This window comes from Carassius gibelio, chromosome B23 (genome assembly GCF_023724105.1).
Source record: "Carassius gibelio isolate Cgi1373 ecotype wild population from Czech Republic chromosome B23, carGib1.2-hapl.c, whole genome shotgun sequence".
Taxonomy (NCBI): Eukaryota; Metazoa; Chordata; class Actinopteri; order Cypriniformes; family Cyprinidae; genus Carassius; species Carassius gibelio.
In genome coordinates this window covers 9,101,819-9,122,003 of record NC_068418.1, presented here as the reverse complement: position 1 = coordinate 9,122,003, position 20,185 = coordinate 9,101,819, and the positions used below count along the sequence as shown (strand labels likewise).

The following is a 20,185-nucleotide window of genomic DNA, read 5'->3' as shown; positions in this document are numbered from 1 at the left end:
TATAAAATAAATGACGATGACGCAACCAATTGTTAAATGACAGGTCCGGTTCAGTTAACCATTGGTATTTGTATAATTTGCAATATCAATACGGTAGTAATTTGTACTGGCATTTAAACGTAAAACTTTACTTATATTTACTACAGTTATAACAAATGTTTGGTAATGTAAATAAAAACAGCTAACGCTCAGACTACGTTAACGTTAGTAATTTTTGAACTGACGTTAGAAAGCAAAGCTGCGCGAATAGGATTGTGGTTGATTTGAGAGCACGAAGGATACTCATATGCATCCTTTCCTGTGTATGGGATATTCTTCGAACGAAGGACTCAGTCCTTGGTTGAAATTCCGAGGATCCTCGACATTGGAACAGTCCTCGATGGATGTCGATGACGTAGCATCCTCGAAATACCGGCTTCCGAGGATCCTTCCTTGACATTGAGAAACACCTAGAGACTGACAGCGTGACACAACACTACCCACATATTAGTGAAAGAAAATACCAAAAATCTATTTAATCAGAGTCCTCGTTTATATAATAGCTTGAATTGTTTTGGTGAGACAATCATGCCTTTCTGAAGGTTAGGCACCTGATCTTTTGCTGAGAGAGATTAAAAAAAAAAAAAAAAAAAAAAAAACTTTTGCAGGCTTGATTTTGTAGCTTCTTTGTGGAGAGTGTCAGTTTCTTTATTCATCAGATCATTGGCTCAGGACCACAGCGAGGCCAGGCACATAATGTAATCTGGAGAACACGAGACATAAACGTCATCAAATTAATCTAATAAGATGCATAAATAATAAAAAGGACGAAAGAGTATAAAGCATTCATGAAAAAAATAATGTAATTAGTAAATAGTTGGAAAAGTTTTGCAAAAAGTATTGCAGTCCACCTTTTTACTGCACGCAGCTTTATAACGAATGATCCTGAGGACTGTCATTGTTATTTGCTTCCACCTCAAAACCTAAGGGGTCGTAAATGTTTTCTGAATTAAACAAAACTGAGTAAACCCCGCCCCCTGGCGCTAAACAGGAGTCATTACGACAGGACTGTTAAACACCTGAAACACCGTACACACTCATTTATTGACCTGCAAAACAAAATCGTATGAAAATAAATAAATATCAATAAAAAAAAAAAGAATAAAAAAACTATAAAATAAAAAAATGCCATCAGTAAATACTGTCTTGCACAAATGTCACACACCAGCCATTTCATGGTTTAATCCTTTAATACTTAAATTAATTAGTCTGTTACATAAAGAGTTTGACAAAGAAAGGGAAGAGTTCATTTATTGAGGTTATTCCATTGCATTATATTCACAGCCAAAGCAAATCTGTAACATTCCAGAGCAGTTTCATCATAACGGCTCAAATGATTTACTCACAACTCAGTCTATGGTGAAGTTTATCTAACATAACAGCTCAACAGACATTCAGTAAGAACACACTGGAATATCTGCACAGTATTCAAGAACATGCAGATATAAACAACCCAGCAGAGAGCAGCAGATGCTCATATCCAGCCTCCGTAGCGCAGTTTATTTGGCAGGTAGACTCGAGTGAGGAAGTGTGGGGCGATGGATGCCAGGCACTGTATCTCAGCTTTCTGCTTCAGTCTCTGCATTGTTTCTATCTGAGAAACACACACATTCTTGGATCACATTCTAAGAGGACACATCTTTGGGCTTATCTTCTGTAGCTACTGAGATGGCACCTCTCTCTCCCAGGCAGGTTGGCAGCTGATGTAGTCTCTGGTCCTCAAGCTGTTGATTTTGCTCTCATCTGCTTGAGAAAATGGAATAAGCGTTTCCTCTGGGACTCTGTACCTGTGACAGCCATATACATAACCAGACACCATGAGAACTCATGCACGGATAATAATCTATTATACATGATCTAAGCAATTTACACTTAAGACTACATATACTCTCTGCCCAATGTACATAGTACTAGAGTTACTAAAGATAAGCATGTGACTGGAACTAATGTGGGTTCATTCTAGGTTTAATACAAGTTAAGTGTTAAGTTGATACTATAAAATACACCAGAAACCATCTGGACAATTTGAGGGTAAATTATGACAGAATTTTAATTTTTGGATTAACGATCCCTTTAAGTCAGAACTGACTGTAACGTTTTCAGACACTTAACTGCAATTAAATGAAAATGTATTACAGTTTAAATTGAAATTAAATGCAGTTAGTTGAACTTTAGAATGCTTTTGACCCACTTAAGTAGGACTCTCGCATCTTAATATGCAATTTCATAATTCTATTGACTTTGAAATATAAGTGTACTGCTGAATGTACTGACAAGCATTTATGGTAAAGATAAATATACTTGAATGTCACTTCTGTGGAAACGTGCATGTATTTAGATATAATTACACATTTGTAATGATGAAGGTGCAATTTAGAATATATTAACTTTAAATGTAGTATTTAATGACACTACATTTGAAACTATAATCAAGTACTTCACGTGTGATTTACTTACACATCAAAACAAGTGCAGTTCTTTAAAGCACAACCAAATATTATTAAAACATAATTATTTAAAATTTACTTTGAAGTCAAACGTTTAACTTGACATCAGCTTAACACCTCAAATAAAGCACATTTTAACGGTATAATAGTGTTTTTATAAAATGATACGCTTCACTATTCTTCTTATGAAGAAAAGGACAAATCTAAATTAGTTTTTGTGGTCATCATTCCTTCTGGCTCTCAGACACCATCCTAAAGTGTCGCAGATGTTGAACAAAACATCAGAATTGGGAAGGCGCGTGAACTCGGAGACACCATGTGCTGATTCCCACATCTGAGAAACTTCTGATATGTGCTGACTTTTTCACATTTCAGAAGGCACAAATATTAAAATGTGCTCGCTTAACACTAGCATTGTGCTAAGAGCAGGTCTGTTCATTTATCATACTGTGCTGTAGCAGATTAAAACTACTGCGTAGTCCATTAAGTCCAATGCATTTGTAATTTCATCTACAAATGATGCTTCTTCTCAAGCGGTTTTCTCAAACATGACATCAGTGTGCTGCGATCGCATGCACACGTGCAGGATCTCGGTCCAGTTGTGTTTCTGGGATGAGGTGGAGCAGGAAGCCGGCCGCATGAATGTGCTGATGCTGTTGGAATCAGAACGAAAATACCTGAGGATGTTTCCAGTGCTTATTTGAATGCATGCTAAATTCACTAAACAGCTGGCCATTTGTACATTTCAGTACAAAAATTGCAACTTATTCACAATCCAGACTCTAAACCGTTCTTTTTACTGCACTTTCCAATGAAAATGAGGTTCATTATATAGATTCATCAAGTACCAAAATTAATGTTGTGCTGGCAGAAAACAGAATTTGCCTTGAAAATGTGTATTTTCTATGGATCATGGCAGCAGTTCTTTATTGAATGATGACATTAATCCAATTAAAATCATCAGATGCAGTGGTAATTTTGCATATACTAAATTAAGTGGACAGAATTTGAAAGAGTTGACTTAAGTACAGATGAATATACAGATCCAGTAAACTATGCCAGATTGAGGTAGTCTGCTGAATCCCGATTGGAAGATGGAAAACTGCAAACTGGGATAATTATTTTTTGGTAGTGTGGCCACTAAAACCCTTTTAAAAGCACAAAAGTGATGTAAGCGTTTAAAGTGGCCAGTGTTGCACATATCATGTACGTGGTGCCAACAACTGCAGCTAAGGCTTCTTTCTACTGTGTATTTCTAAAAAGAGCTTCTGGTTTCTGAGGTCCATGACAGTTGACACATCCACTTAAAAATAGCCTTCAAGAGGAAGGAAATAACAAACAGCAGCAGCAACAAAAACCAAAACAAAAAAACCCAGAAAACGGAAACCAGAGCGAGCCCAGCCTCAATCACGAACCACAAAGCAGAGTAATGAGTTGACGTTCCCAAACCTCTGGATGTCTGAAGGCAGGAGGCCCAACCACAGCACACTGGGGACAGTCAGACTGTGGGCCTCGAAGGCCAGAGACTGAGGACAGATGACAGTTAGAGTTCATAAAGCTGGGCAGACTTCATTTTGGACATTAAATGAGCTCACATGACTTACTAAAGCAGTTGAGTTCTGCAGAAAAATTCTAAGTAAATCACAGTCAAGCCAAAATGCATTCAGACACTTGCAACATTATATCACAGTTAATTTGCTATAGTTTGAAAATGGTAATAAAATATGACAAGAACTCAGAGTTAAACTGTGTCAGAATGACTTTTAATGATCTTGATAATATCAGATAACTTTGATAGGAAGGTATGTAATGGAATACAGTCAACCAAAAATTATTCAGCTGGACACAATTAGATACCAATACCAATTTAGATCAACTAATTACCAAGGGATGTATAATTTTGTTCAGTCTGTAGTGTAAAAAGTTAGTATAAGCAGTTAAAAAACACTTAAGCAATACATGGTCAGGTCAAAGTGTCTGAATATTTTTTTATTCCAAATTTTACTGATAGATCACTGTTTGAAGAATTTTGGGGTATAATTTGTCACAGGTTTCTTTATTTTGCCATCCTAACTTACATAAATAAACCATAGTGTCCTCCACCCATTAGAAAAATTTCTTATAAAACATATGTTCTGCATGACCATATTTTACATCCCTAAAATATTCATTAAGAAAATGATTTTTACAGTAGAAGATTCTGTACATGAAAGCGGCTTAAACAGCCAAACTGTAGTCACATACTCTGCAGATGTGTCACACACATGTAGAAACGCTTTACTTTTTCCTAAGGGTAAATTTTAAGTTCATGAATGAGTGCCTCCTCTTTTTTGTCTTGCCACAAAGAGAGAAGAATAATTACACGTCATCGCAATGCAAAAGCCTTACTGGAAATTGCACAGAAATAGCAAGAAACAGGACTTACCCGTGAGCCGTACTTGTAGATGCACATGATCTCAATGCCTGGGGGGAAAAAAAGAGAGAGACTGATTCTGCAATCACCACCAACATACCCTTGCAATTATCCTTTGGGACTGCTTAATTCACCCTAGAACAAAGTCAAGCATTACATATGCACAGAGAGTGCTGGAGTGATTGATAATGACAGTGTCAGAAATAGCAGGGGCCTCAACGCTCCTCATGCTAAACCGTACTGGACCTGCCACAAATGAAGACCACTGCAGGTCTGCTTGTTCTCAAAGAAACCATCAGCTCTGAGTGCACCTATGCTTGTTGTTTTTGCATTAAGTGCATTTGTGTGTTCATAGTTCATTGACTTTACTGAGTATAAATTACATTTTGCAGGGAACATGATGTTTGTGAAGTGACCTGAACACTGAATATTCAAGACTTTTCATTGAGACCTTGAGGGGAGGTTTGCTTGACATAGTAAGCACGATTAAAGGAATAGTTCCCTCAAAAATGAAAATTGGCTCAAAATGTGATCACCCTCAGGCCATGCGTAGATGAGTTTGTTGGAGAAATGTAGTATTAAATCACTTGGATCATCAATGGATCCTCTGCAGTGAATGGGTGCCGTCAGAATGAGAGTCCAAACAGCTGATAAAAACATCACAATAATCCACAAGTGTAACCTACACCACTCCAGTCCATCAGTAAACATCTAGTGAAGTGAAGAGGTTTTTAATTTCAAACTGGTCAAAATATTAGCTTCCTCCAGTGAAAAAGTCTAGCCGCTGTTGTCCTCTAATATCAAAATCTGAAACATTTGTCTGACATTTGATCTGTGCATATTGTTTCTCCTGATTCAGACAAGCAATATTATAGTTAGAGGATTCATATTTTTGCATGAATCAACAAACAACATCTTATATAATAACTGATTTATTACAAGCATGCAGCTTTTCACTTCACAGGCCAATAACTGATGTTCTGGAGTGGTGTGGTTTACTTGTGGATTATTGTGATGTTTGGACTCTCAATCTGACGGCACCCATTCACTGCAGAGGATCTATTAAAGATTAAATGATGTAATGCTAAATTTTCCAAATCTGTTCTGATGAAGAAACAAACTCATCTATATCTTGACTGACCTAAAGCTGAGTACAATTACAGCAAATGTTCATTTTTGGGTGAACGATTCCTTTAACAATCATCTCAGACCCCGTGTGTGTGTTTGTACCGTACGGATCTGCATCCACCAGAGCAAAGACAGGGATGTTTAGCGTGTCCCACAGTTTCCTCACCATCAGTCTGCTGTTGACATCAGGCACACCTTTACCCTGACAGACACACAAGAACAAACATTCAGGCCTTGAAAACACACAGCACTGATCTAACAAAGATGCTTACAGTTATGATGATGCAGGGAGAAAGTCTGGTGCAAAAGGCATCATCCAGTAGTCTCTGGAAAGTCGCATCCTTCTCCACTATCAGAATGAATTTCGCAGCTGATACAATGTCTTCACATTGCTGAGGAATGTAACCGATAATACAGCAGAAAGCATAATGATCATACAGTCTTTAAAATGTTTATATTTGTATGTATTAAAGTCTACAATCTGTTCCATGGAAGAAGAAAAAAAAAGTCATACAGGTTTGCAACCTCATTTTTCAGTGAACTATCCCTTTAAAAAGCTCCCATTCATTTTGTGCAGCAGTGACGTAACTTTAATGTGAATCATTTCAAATATTCTGTGATACAGGCCTCTATTGTGCCAAAAGTCCACACATTAACACACAGAACAACTGTAAGGCCCTTGGCAATGGTCAGAAAATATTTCTAAAGCTGTGTCTCGGGTGCTGGTCCCTCTGTAACACAATTACCGTCCAAACCAGTGTTGACTAATACAGTTAACAATTATTTTTAGTAATTGAAAAAAAGCTGAAATCAAATCAAATATAAGAATCAGATGAAAACTAAAAGTAAAAGTTAAACCTATATGACAAAAGCACATAAAGGTACTAAAATTAGAAAGAAAAATCACAATTAAAAAAGAAAATGTAATTTAAAATATTAATAAATACTGTAACAGCATATAAATAAAACTAACACAACTGGCCCAAACACCAGTCCACACAGGGATTCAGAGACAAACCGAAAGATAGATGACCACAAGGGCGTAGGGTGGCATTCATTTAATGACATGGTTAAAGTAAACAGGAAGGATACTTCTGATCCCATTAACATTGGAAGACACCGGAACCGCCTAAAGGGAAACAAGAACAGAATTATAAAAAACATTTCATATTTCACAGCAAAAATAGTCTTGCATGGAAAAACAAACTCTTCACTTCAAAGAAATAAAATGACTGAGTAGATTCAGAATGGTGGAACAGCAAGCTGATGTTTGACAGATACAGTTTAAAAACGTCGCTAGTAGAATTATAGATGAATGCTCGTGGGCAGAAGGGGATTATATAAATCATGCACTGGCATACAGTGAGCATTGAGTGAGTTAACAGAAAGGTTAGCTGGCGATCTGGACTCACAGTGGAGCTGGAACTGCAGTCCACCTTTGTGCCATCTTCCTCCAAATAGCACAGATCACCTGAGATGAAGCCTTTGGATGTTGCACACTGTGAGGATTATTAAAAGAAATGATTTACTGTGAACACATTCTCTTTAGTGCTTATGAAAAAAAGCAGTGCATAAAAGTCTGAGAACTTCAAATCTCACACGCATGCACGTACCACATGCAAACTCCTGCGAGGAACCTTGAGCATGCACGAGATGTCATCCAGGATGGAATCCAAGGTCGTCTGGGACCCAAACAGCTGTGGATCGTTATAGTATATGTCCCTGACGGAGAGAAAAGAAAACATTTCAGTGCACAGGTGCACTTGACAAATCACGTCATAAAAATCAAAGGTTCCACCTGCTCCCTATATCAGATGATTTATGATGCTGTTTGCTGATTTATAATCAGATCATCACTTACATCCACAGGTGGTTTCAATGAAACGCTCCGCAAAAGCTGACAAAAATGTTAAATATTTAGACACGAAACAGGCAATAACTAAAAGGCACTGGAGGAAAACTTGCCAAAATACAGATCTTGGGTAGTTGACATGAAATAGTTCTAAGAAGTCCTGCAGTACGACGAGCTGAACTCCATCTAAAACGTTTTTATTTTTTTTATGCAAGTAAATATCGAGCACATATTTTTTGTACTTTAAAAAATGTATTTGTCTCGACACAAACCATATAAAGTGAACCATTGATGGTTAACAGTTAATAAAAACTTAATAAATACAAACGTTGCCCAAATTTTAACATAATGTTTGCATTGAATATCACTTACCTTTTAGTAGCATAGGAGTCACTCTGTACAAGTTTGTAAATCACAGACAAGAGCTTCAAAGTTAGGGCTGTGAAACAGAAACATATCAGATACGGTCATAACTGACAATGTTAGCTCATTAGAATATGTCATTACCTTCACAATGTTATGTGCACAAGGTTGCCAGAGGGCTGCTGTGTGGTTTCTTAAGCCCTATTCGGACGCTAATTATTTCTCGTGGGCACGCAAGTTATTTTCACCATTTAAAGAGGGTAGTCTGCGATTTCATTGCTGCCCGAATCCAGAATGTCTGTGTTTTTCACTCACGACACGCAGAAAAATCCCTGGCTGAATTACAGACACCAGGGTCATGTAGTAATTTAATTGCCGTCAGAAACCATATCTTTACAAAAATAAATCAATTAAAAATCGAGTGTTTAAATTATTTTTGACCACGGCTGAACACTCTACGTTTCACATCATAATAAGTGATTTTTCATACATTTTACACAATCATAAGAAAATAAATTTGGTAGATACAATTCATTTAATTCTAGCAGAAAATCATGTGACTAGCCACGTAAGCAGCAGCGCGTTCATGAGTTCGTAGATGCTCGGATCACAGAACATGCTTCTCCACTGTGAATAAATCGCCATCCCAATCCATGAGTTTTTTTTCACTGCGGTGCCATGTACATTTATTTTTACAGACATCCACATGAGAAACAATTACCGTCTGAATCAGGCTCAAGATGTTCTTAGTGGTTTTCGGGATGTTGCTATGTAGTATGTTGTGAGTGGTTAGGCCCAATCAAAACAGCCTCTATGATACACTCCAAGAAAAGTCCACAAAAACAAGTGTACTGCGTTAACAAGAAGATATTTTTGTACTGAGTTTTCAGTTGTTTTACCTGTAGTTTGAATTGCAGATTGCATTGTGCTTAATTAACAGATAATGTCCAGTACTTTTTTGATTTTTCTACAGATTTCTTACTTACATTGTATTTTGGTCTCTATATCTGAGTTGGTCCATGTTTAAATGCAAGTATATGGGATTTTTTGTTCTATAGTTTTATTGTTTACTGGTCAGATTACTTTACAGTTACAAATGAAAGTTTGAATATATCACATTAAAAAAGCAGATTTGCGTGGTATGTGATATAGGGAACCAGTATTGGTATCGGGCCCGATACTGAGCTCCTGTACTCATACTCGTATTTGTTAAAATGCCCCGATACCAGGTAAAAAAAGGGTAAAATCCATGAAATAAGAAAAACATTATATCAGTATAGGTATCGAGTGAGTACTGGAAAAAGTGGTATCATTGGATCCCTAATGTGACTACTTTTAAATTTTCTGTAAATATGAATATGTAAAAGCAAGTAATCCAGAGCGATCTTACCAAATCTGGTGGCTGATGAAGGGCAGTCACATCGGAGAGTCCTCACAGGGACATCTGTCTTCTGAACTAAACCAACAGACTCGTGAAATCTGAAAGTAATAGCAACATCAGTCTTTCCCTTATCATTTATTTCCATTTCCTTATTTATTTTCTGAAAACTTGTTTTTGTTGGCTAATATCACTGAAGTCATAGCATGCTCTGAAATGTGCACAAATAAAGATGACAGATGAAGATGACTTCAGGAGTTACTTCATGTTTGGGTGTACAGGTGAAATGTTTTGGGGAAAACATCTCGATGTCTCATAAAATAAATCTTATGATGATCATAACAAAATGCTGCTCTAGGAAAAATTCCTGTGAGGTTTTATTGTTACGCGTGATGAAATAATTCACTTAAATGAGTGTTTCATTCTCTTTTCTGCTATTAAAACTATCAGTCATTTTGCAAACCCAAAGGACACCTTTATAACAGCAATAAGGCAAAATCCCTGGCCTCAGAGGAAACCTGCCTTAAGCCTTAGGGAGGGCTGATGTAGATCTGACCGGACAGTTTTCTTTCTTCTGCACAAAAGCTATTACACAGCGTGCACAATGAAAACCTCTTCAGGATTTAAAGTCTGTCTATGTCCAGGGGGGGGGGGGGGGGGGTGGATTGGGGGCGCAGGGTTAATCCTCTTATGAAATAACACCTATTTAGAGCCAGGAAGTTATTTCATTAGAGAGGATAAAAGTTCAGACAAAGTACTCCAGTCAGATAGATAGATAGACAGACAGACAGACAGACAGAACGATAGACAGACAGACAGACAGACAGACAGAACGATAGATAGATAGATAGATAGACAGACAGACAGACAGACAGACAGAACGACAGACAGACAGACAGACAGAACGATAGATAGATAGATAGATAGATAGATAGATAGACAGACAGACAGACAGACAGACAGAACGATAGATAGATAGATAGATAGACAGACAGACAGACAGACAGACAGAACGACAGACAGACAGACAGACAGAACGATAGATAGATAGATAGATAGATAGATAGATAGACAGACAGACAGACAGACAGACAGAACGATAGACAGACAGACAGACAGACAGACAGACAGACAGAACGATAGAACGATAGATAGATAGATAGATAGATAGATAGATAGATAGATAGATAGATAGATAGATAGATTTTTTAAACATTTAACAAAAAATAAGTTTAGGGTCCTATAAAATGTTTTATTTTTTCTTACTACATTGTGTATATTGTTTTATTGTTACCAAATTCTGTTTTAGCATGTCTAATTATTTTAATGTATAAACAACTTAATTGATTAAAATGCTTTTAAATTAAAACTTTTTTTTGTTGCTTTCTTGAAGTAGTATTATGATTTTCTGGTTTTCCCTCTTAGAAATTCTGGTTATCAAATGAAGGCATAAAACATAAATTTAATTTATCATTTATCTTTAATTATTGAAAATTAAGCAAACTTTATTTTTATTTAACAAATGGGATTTTGTATTTAGATAGATAGACAGATAGATAGATAGATAAACAATATAATGATAGATAGATAATATAATGATAGATAGATAGAAAGATAGATGGCTACTGTATGTTTTAATGTTTTAATAGGCTTTATGAATACACACACACACACACACACACACACACACACCTGACATTGTCCCAGGTGGATCTATTCATCACTCTCAGCACAGGAGCTTCTCCTTCAGACACACTGATGACTATCGTCTGGATGACGCTCTCAATGCGCGTCAAAACATCCGGTCTGTGGATGGGGGAGAGTTCGTACACAATTATACCGACCAAACAAACCAGAGACGATCAAACCTGCTATTTCTGCTGCTGTCACCTGCTGATGTCCTCCTGGCGTTTGTCATCCTTTCCCAGACTCTCGCGCAGAGTGTCTCTTAACTTATCTACCTCAATAAACTGGCAAGCCATTTAAATGAAGAATTAGAACAGTAGTCGAGATGGCTGCTGATGTTTTGTCTCGCTGTAGTTGTAGCTGTTGTTTGTTTCTAAGTTGAAAACAGTTTAGCGGTTAGCAGCAAGTTAGCGCGTTAGCGTCAGAAGTGATGAAGCTAATCATCGGGGACGCGCAGATAATAACTGCCGCGCGCGATTCGAATCATCTAAGTGAAGCGGAATGATGCAAAGCAAGGATATATATATATATATATATATATATATATATATATATATATATATATATATATATATATATATATATATGGCAACTTTTTAGACTAGCCTACCAAAGCTTTATATTTTATACAAAGCTTTTATATTTATTATTTTTTTCCAAAAAGCACCAAAATTTAGCTCTTTTTAAAATGTGTTTGGCAGCTTTTATCAACGTGTGAAAAGGCACTCAAATGATAAAAAAATAAAATAAAAAAGTCATGCATTTTTCTTATTAACCACACAAAAAGAAATAACTATTGAACAGCTCAGCCAAGCAGCACATCAGTTGGTAGCGAACTGGAGAGAGGTAATGTATTCTGACTACTAACCTTACTTGGATTACTTTTTTAAAAAAATGTTTTTATCTAACTTGATTTAAACTTACCATTAAAAATACCAATGAACCATGAAAAGTAAAAATGATAACCACTGTCTTAATGTGGTGGACTATGTTTGTGCAATTTGCCTCTGGACTCAAGTACAGTAGCTGCAGTATATATGTAATTCTATACTTATTTCTATTGTCTTTAGTTAGGGTTTAAGTTTACTGCTGAATGTACTGACAGGCATTTATAGTAAGCTAAAACTGTTTGTTACTTCTGTCGGAACTTGTGTGCCGTGTAATAATAATTTATAAATTTAGTACATTTAAAAATATATTTACTTTAAAAGTAATATTTAACAGCACACTATAAGTACTTCACATGTGTTCAACACATCATCACATAAGTGTAGTAATACAAGATAAAAAAAAATGATTTAAAATGTACTTAAATGTACTTTAAGTACACTTACGTGGTCTTTTATTACATACAGTAGTATCATAATAGACATAAAAAAACAATTACTTGAATACAACTCTTGTTTCGTGTTTTGTTGTTACTGAGCAATGCATGAAGCTATTTTGAAATTAGAAGAATAATTTTATGTTATTATTATGCCAAGAGAGGAATCCGATCTTGTTGACATTGTGTGAAAATCTGTGAGACTAAAGGAGACAGAGGTCTTTGCCCCTGACCTGACCTGAAAACCTCCTTACGGCTCCTCACTGAGCATCTGGGCATCTTCTCCTCTTCTCTTGAGTGACACTGACAAGCAGTTTCCGTAACACTTGAGTATAATCTACAGATAATTGCTATCTCTCCAAAACCAACACAGAAACACCTCACAGCCGGCTCTAATAGATCGTGAAAGGATTCAAAGAGAAAGCTTATCCCTCTTCCTCTGGGCTGAGGTTATAGTCAACATCATGTAGTGTAAAGGCTTGTGTCTGAGGCCGAGTGTTTGCTGTAATGGGCCGAAGTGCAGGGTTATAAGGCCGCAAAAGGGGGAGTTTTTGAGATTTTTGAAGGGAGGAGGGCACCAGCCTGCAGGTGATGAGGATTAGCTGATGCCAGAGGCCTCTCAGAAACCAAACACAGATCTGTCAGTCTAATCCCCACAAACAGAAAACAGAACTACCTTGACTCTGCCTCCTTCTCTTTCTCATTTGGCACATACCCCACTACTTCTTCATCTCTTTCACATCTGCCCTTTGCCAAACACTGCTTGCCCTCAGCCTGTTAATAGGATGCAGAGAAGCATCCGGAAGTGACTGATCGACCCTGACAGTGATGGACAGCTCTGCATAGCCTCTCAGAGTGATGAGATAAAGAATGTGCGAGGGCTTTGTCATTAGCGATGAGAGCTGTGCAGCCCCTCAGGTCCAGGGCTCAGAAATCCTACTGTTTCCACTTTGTATAATATATATAGTTGTGGTCATACACCTTGAAGAATTTGTGAAATGTTAAAATTTCAATGAAATAAAAGTGTCTTGACGCAGCCAAGTTGAGGCTGCTCTGTGCCTGCTCAAAATTCTGTGTAAAGATGCAATGCTGCATAAAAGCCAGACTAAATTATGCCTGCTCTGACCCACCTCAGCCACTTGTATCAAAGTATACAGTTGTATTTGCTTTGCAAATGCATTCATGCCACCTCTGAGCAGCATTAAACAGTCTGTGTAGAGGCACCTAAATGCCACTTCAGAAGCGCTTCTGTGCCACCTTTGCAGAGTTAATTTGGCATTCTGAACTGGCAGCTGTGTTTGGCAATGTTTCTGCTATTACAACATGGAAGTAAATTTGAATAACTGGCTGATTTATTCATTACTCTTACATTTATTAAAAAGGAATGTAAAAATGAGGAATAGTAATGTAAGTGATTTGTCGAATCACAAAACGCAATGTTTAAAAAAACTACGAAACAAAGTAGGCCAGAAAGAGCTAAAAGTGCAGGGTTCAGACTCAAGGACGAGTAGCCTATACAAAGTCCAAATCGTTTTGTAGAAGCTGTCAAAGCATAAAAGTATGGCAAACTAAAGATCAGAGACCTAATGCAATAACATACAAACACATGAGCGGAAACAAGAATCCCTTCAAGCTTTCAAACAGCTGCACGAGTGGCCATCTTGCACAAATATGTAAAACACACGGCAGAAATGCAGTGCTCCAGTCATGAGAAACCCAAAGGACAGAGATCTGAAGCCCGTTTTCTTTCTTCTTCCTTCCCCTTTTTCACAGCTGTGTCTCATATGTTCGTGTGGCCTCTCGCGGCGTCAGCTTTGCTATCGCTCAGTCCCACCTGCCCGCCATTGTTTTAACAGCCTGCCTTGATGCTCGGTGCTCACCTTCAGGGTGTCTCGAAACTCTAGACAGCACGTAACGAGTGGAAGAACGTGCTTTGCCCCACTCGACCCTCCCCAAATCTTCATTTGAGGGTCAGTTTACCCTGAAAGAGTTTTACTGTATCCATCACAGGGCCGCCCCACTGTTTCCCATCCCGCTGCCTTCAAAAGGCCGCCCCCCGCCTTGAACCAGACAACATGCGAAATAAATATTACTCTGACCCATGTCTCCAACTCTTGGTGCCAGAGTCAAACAGAGCGAGTTAAAAGGAAAAAAAGAAGAGGAGCTTCAGAAGGCCTTTGAGGTGGTGTGGGAGAGTGTGAACGCTAGCCTGCGTGTCAGTTTCTTCAGACTGGAACTAGCACGTCTTTTGATTTCAGCATCGTGCTCCAACCTGCAGGAGCTAAACTGATTATAACTTAGGCAGACAGATTCAAGAGACAGAGGGATGGGTTTGGAAAGAAATTAATTGTATATTTCTATTCATCAAAAGTACTGAAAAAGAAAAACAAATGTATCACATTTTCCACTAAAATATATATGAGCACTACTGTTTTCAGCAAATCAGTATATCAGAATGATTTCTGAAGGATCATGTGACACTGAAGACTGGAGTAATGATTTTATTTCAAAATTGCATTTTTTTAACAATATTACTATTTTTACTGTATTTTTGATCAAATAAATGCTGCGACATCTTTAAAATTACCCCAAATTACCAAACTTTTGAACATCATTGTATATTTGACTGCAAATGCTGCAGTCTCACAGCTTAATATAAAATATTTAATAATTTATGTTTATTAATAATATTGGATATCTTTTGCTGTGGCTCTGTGGTAGTGTTTTACGCCGGCTGTGGAAAAGTGTCATTCTTTCTTCTCTTGATTACTCAAATTTCTATCACTCAGCAGTTTGCAGTGTGGTTTGAACTTGTTTAGACTGAGAAGAACTGTGACCCTTTTTATCTGGCTTTTAAGACATGATGCAATGTCAGTCCTCCATAGTGTGTAAACAATCAGGAAAGCCTCTGGGTGGCTAAGTTACCCAGCCGTGTCAGGAAAATGTCTAACTAGACTCATTTACATGTTCATTTAGAAAAGCTGGATTCAATGCCCAGCTATATACAGAATGTCTAATATATGAGAATATTGTCATTTCATTGCCATTTATTTACCTCCATTGTATTTCCCGCTGGCTGAGTTTTCAATACAACAAATGTGGATGATAACAATTTAATAGCTTTGCATTAAGAACAGACTGAAATTCAAGCTAATTAAGCTATTATTCAATTACAATCATGCCCTCTGTTGTAGCTCTTGTATATCATTTATGGCCGTGCTTTTCAAGCTTGCCATGTCATGGTTCGTCAAATTTTACCTTAGCAGTAAAACATGAAAAACAAATATCAATACAACTTCCACTGCATTGAAAAGAGCTGCTTTGAAGTTCGGCCAAACCATTTCCTTTGGTGTTTTACACAACTAAGAAAACTGTACAGGGTCAGAACAAGTAAATGATGACCAAATTAATCGGTTAGGGTAAAGCCCAGAATGAAAATTCTCTCCTCGTTTACTCTCATGCTGCCCAAGATGTACATGTCTCTCTTTCTTCAGATGAACACAAATTAAGATTTTTAGAGGACCAATGCATGTCTTTCAGTCTTTATAATGCAAGTGGATAGTAACCCAGGAAATGACATTTTGTAAACCTCACCAATTTAAACTATAATCCGTTGCTTTCAGACAAATTCCATACACCCTTTCAATGGTGATGTGAAGTAACGTGGAAACATGTTGGAACATCACTTCTCATGCAATCTTCATGGATGTGCACATGACACTTGGCTGGAAGTGAATTAAAATATGAATATTTCGCTTCAGAAGACACTGATTCATACACTAGGGTTGTGTGGGTTACCATCACATGCACTTTGTTTAGTTTATGAAACTTCAACTTTATTCAAGTTAATATTCACTTGTAATTTACAGAAATGGTTTATATTTCTACAAATGTTTGTTTGTGTTCATCTGAAGAAAGGAAGTCATATACAGGCGTTGGACTAAATAATGTGAACTCTTGGGAGGTGTTGTACCATTATTTGCCTTTAATCCAGTTTCCAACCTTAGAATAGCTACACACAAATTTTGAATCATTTTCAGGGAAATGTTGTCTTTAATATCTATAAAATCAACTGCCAGTTGCTTTTCAGATGTTGGAGGAGGGAATCCATTTCCTCTGTTTTCTCCCTCTTCTGCCCAAATCTATTTGATAATATTCAAGTCAGGCCACTGTCAGGTGATTTGTCTGGCCTGGGCACATGCTAAAGTTCATTTTGGTGCTCCAGCTAAGTGTTATGATCATGAGTCTATCTTTTGATTAAAGTTTTAACAGTTGCAGCTCTTTCATGGACGTTGGCTGAACACAGGGAATGTTTGTGGTTTTTGAGGAAACAGGCTCTTCGAGGTGAACATTGAGGTTGGCTGTCTCTTTGCATCAGTAGTTCTGTGATGTTTGGACACAATCCTTTAGTGTTCAGTGATCCCTATATTATTCATTTTCTCTTTTTGCCCACTGTTTTTACGTAGTCAAAACTGTTGTTCTTAAACCCCCCCCTTTTAACATATATATGCATAAACACCCATACATTATCACCCCCCCACCCCCCATTGTATAAATGCCTGGCTTTTGTGTACATTCCCTGCTAATAAAAGTTTGATTTCAAGAGGGTGAGCAGAGAAGGCTGAAAGAGAGAGATATTGTGCTTGAAAGAGAGAGTCATTGGGAGATCTTAGGGTGCTGTTCTGCTTAACTTCCCCCGGTCAAAAGCTCCTCAGTGTGGCTATCCAGGCCGGCAAATCAGCCTGTGCCCGCTGTTTACTGTGTCGGTCACAAGGGCCACCGCCGGAGCTGGAACAAAGGGGGGTCTGTTCCCATTGTCCTTCCCCAGAATGACAGCTCTCTGTTTGGGCCGAGAGACAGACAGGGCGGCCCTGACTCCCACATACAGGAACCAAAACCATGAAACCATGTCTTTCGCTTTTAAGCCCTGAATCAGACGCTGCCTCAATGTAAACACCTGCAGCATTGATTCTACCTAAATTTACATGGTTCAGGCTTCTACTAATAGGTATTTAACACTGATCGAGGCATAAACGGATATTCTGTGCAGATTAAGCACATTTATATTCATTGCAAATCAAAGGACTGAAAGTATCCTTAAATGAGAAATGCACACAATAAAGGGCATAAAGCAAAGAGTGGCTTCCTCTCCATCCATCTTGCCAAAACCTTAATCAAAGCAGCTGCTGTTGACATCTGGGACTGCCCGGTTCCCCTGGTGCTGAAGCCACTTTAATGAGTGTACCTGACACCTGTGCTCAAGGCAAAGCTGTTGCAATATCTCTGCGACTGAGTCCTTTTACATGTGGCTTGTACAGAGCGTCTGAAGGGTTAATGTGTCAGGGTGACAGAATAAACAGCTCAGGTGAGCTTCAGAAGCGGCGCATTAGACTGTGTTTAAGAGGTGCTGAGCTGTATGGGGCAGGTGGGACTGGCCTCACACAACAGCTGTCCTCCATCTGAGTCCCTATATATCTGGCTGTTTCCATCATTATGAGCATTTATATAAATCACAAAGGAGTTCTCTGTGCCTTCATTGTTTCTCAGCCATAAGAATAAAAGGAGACTTTTACTTAACCTTCTGAGTCTTATATTTCTCCCGAGAAAAAGGCTATTGGTGAAGTTTACATGTTATGTTAATTTAAAGCAAGTTATTTTTATGATCATGCGATCAACACATCCTCATGAATCATTTGTTGAAGATTTGAACCAATTTAAAACCAAATGATCTAATATTCCTTAATTTCCTCTTTGTTGTAAATAGAACTAAATTCTATTTAAGTTTTTCTATTTTTTCATTTGGCATTTAATGCAAGGTGTTTCTTGACAACCCCTTTGCAATTGTTTACTGGAAATTTCTGTATGAAAACTTATTTTTAAGTAAATACATTTTTTTCAGTGTTGTGACAGATATTTAATTCCGTATATGGTGATGTACATCCGCCTGTAATAGATTATCGAAATAAAAAATTGTAGGTTATGACTTGGTTCATTGATTGTTGGATTTTGAGATGTGGGCATTGCTGTTGCAAATTTGGGGATTTTGTGACATTCTCTTGGTTCCCATTGTTATCACAAAAAATACCCCCCCAAAAAATCACCAAATATATTTAAATATGACCGAAACAGGTCATTGTCACAAAACATTAATACACTTTTATTAATGTTTTGTGACAAGGAGCTATTTTGGTGATATTTAAATATATTTGGTGACTTCTTTGGGTATTTTTGGTGATAAACAAATAAACATATAAATAAAAATAAGGCAGACATGCTGTTATTTGTAATGTTTTCTCTGTTTTCTTGTTATAATTTTATATGTAAATACAACTGAAATCAATTTCTGTTTATGGTAATTATATCCGATGATGTCTAGATTTTAGCAGTGCAGACTGGAAGAGACTGCTCTTATTGGGTCTCATTGTCTGATGACAGAAACATAAAAATATGTCAATGAGAACAGTTTTATTAGGAATTTAAGTACTTTACTTTAACTACAGGCTTCATTGAAGGCATTTGGCAACACTTGTATTGCACTCAAAGCAGCAGCAGATAAGTGAGAACTTGCATGGCCTGAGTTTAAAGAGAGATGTGCAATATATTCATCTCCGGATTGAATTAAGTCTGTCCTTTTCACTGGAAGGTCAAGATATGACATTATGACAGGACACATTTTAAAGTCACGAAGAGGCAATAATTGAAGTTTCACCATAACAATCAAAACAGAAGAATCAAAAATCTCCAACAGTCCAGTTTGTTTTACAGAATGTATTTCAATAAGGATCAAGCTGTAAAGGCATGAGCTATACATGCAGCTGTGCAACGAGTGTGGAAATTATTCAGTACCTTTTAGCGTATAGTAGACTTTTTAGAGGAATTTCTTTACAATGTTTTACATTTACACATTTGGCATGTTTTAATCCAAAGCGACTTCAACTGTATTCAACACAGTTTTATCAGTATTTGCTTTCCTGTATATCTGTATACACCTTGCTACGTGTTCTGTGCTAGGCGAAACGAGACTCGTCATTTGCACTTATATTGTTGCTCTCTTGTTGGTTTTGACTGCTTTTATTGCCCTCATTTGTAAGTCACTTAGCATAAAAGCGTCTGCTAAATGTTAACAGTAGGCCTATATTTCTATAACGTTTTTCTGCCCAAAGCACTGAACAATACCACTTTAATTGTGTTTATCTGCTTATAAATTAATTCTATTTAGACGTATAGGTTACTTATACAAGCATGGGGTCAGACAAACCTCCCATAATTTAGCCTACATCCAGCGTGAAACTAACGTTTTCTACTCGTCTTTGAGACATCTGATTGTAATCTCCTCCCTCATGTAAGATCTCCAGCACTACAGGTAACAGCAGCAGTATAATTCACTCTCCTTGACATGTTGCAATATCTTTACACAGTGAGACGCGCGTCGGGACAACTTCTTGTCGCCGCAGGTGCATTTCTGAAAGCGCGCATCCATGAAGCGCTTAAAGCAGCCTGCACCCATCATTACAGTTCAAAGACAAGCATCTGCGGAGGTAACCCACCGGCCCTG

The 20,185-nt window shown here is 37.5% G+C and overlaps 1 protein-coding gene across 5 annotated transcripts; it reads right to left on the bottom strand.

The window, feature by feature from the left end:
- Positions 1–1,210: 1,210 nt before the first annotated feature.
- Positions 1,211–11,784, bottom strand: spo11 (SPO11 initiator of meiotic double stranded breaks). 5 transcript variants are annotated; one of them, XM_052593245.1, is made up of 13 exons: positions 11,511–11,784; positions 11,313–11,426; positions 9,633–9,721; positions 8,252–8,318; positions 7,641–7,749; positions 7,440–7,526; positions 7,120–7,156; positions 6,300–6,409; positions 6,130–6,229; positions 4,912–4,949; positions 3,936–4,012; positions 1,715–1,826; positions 1,211–1,633 (listed from the first exon to the last, which is right to left on the bottom strand). In XM_052593245.1, the coding sequence occupies exons 1-13, from the start codon at positions 11,600–11,602 to the stop codon at positions 1,514–1,516; spliced, it is 1,152 nt and encodes a 383-aa protein (XP_052449205.1). In that variant the 5' UTR covers positions 11,603–11,784; the 3' UTR covers positions 1,211–1,513. The 5 variants fall into 5 exon arrangements, 4 of the variants coding, with proteins under 4 accessions (XP_052449205.1, XP_052449206.1, XP_052449207.1 ...); XM_052593246.1 differs by having other exon boundaries at positions 1,451–1,629; positions 1,704–1,826; XM_052593247.1 differs by having other exon boundaries at positions 1,472–1,629.
- Positions 11,785–20,185: the final 8,401 nt, after the last annotated feature.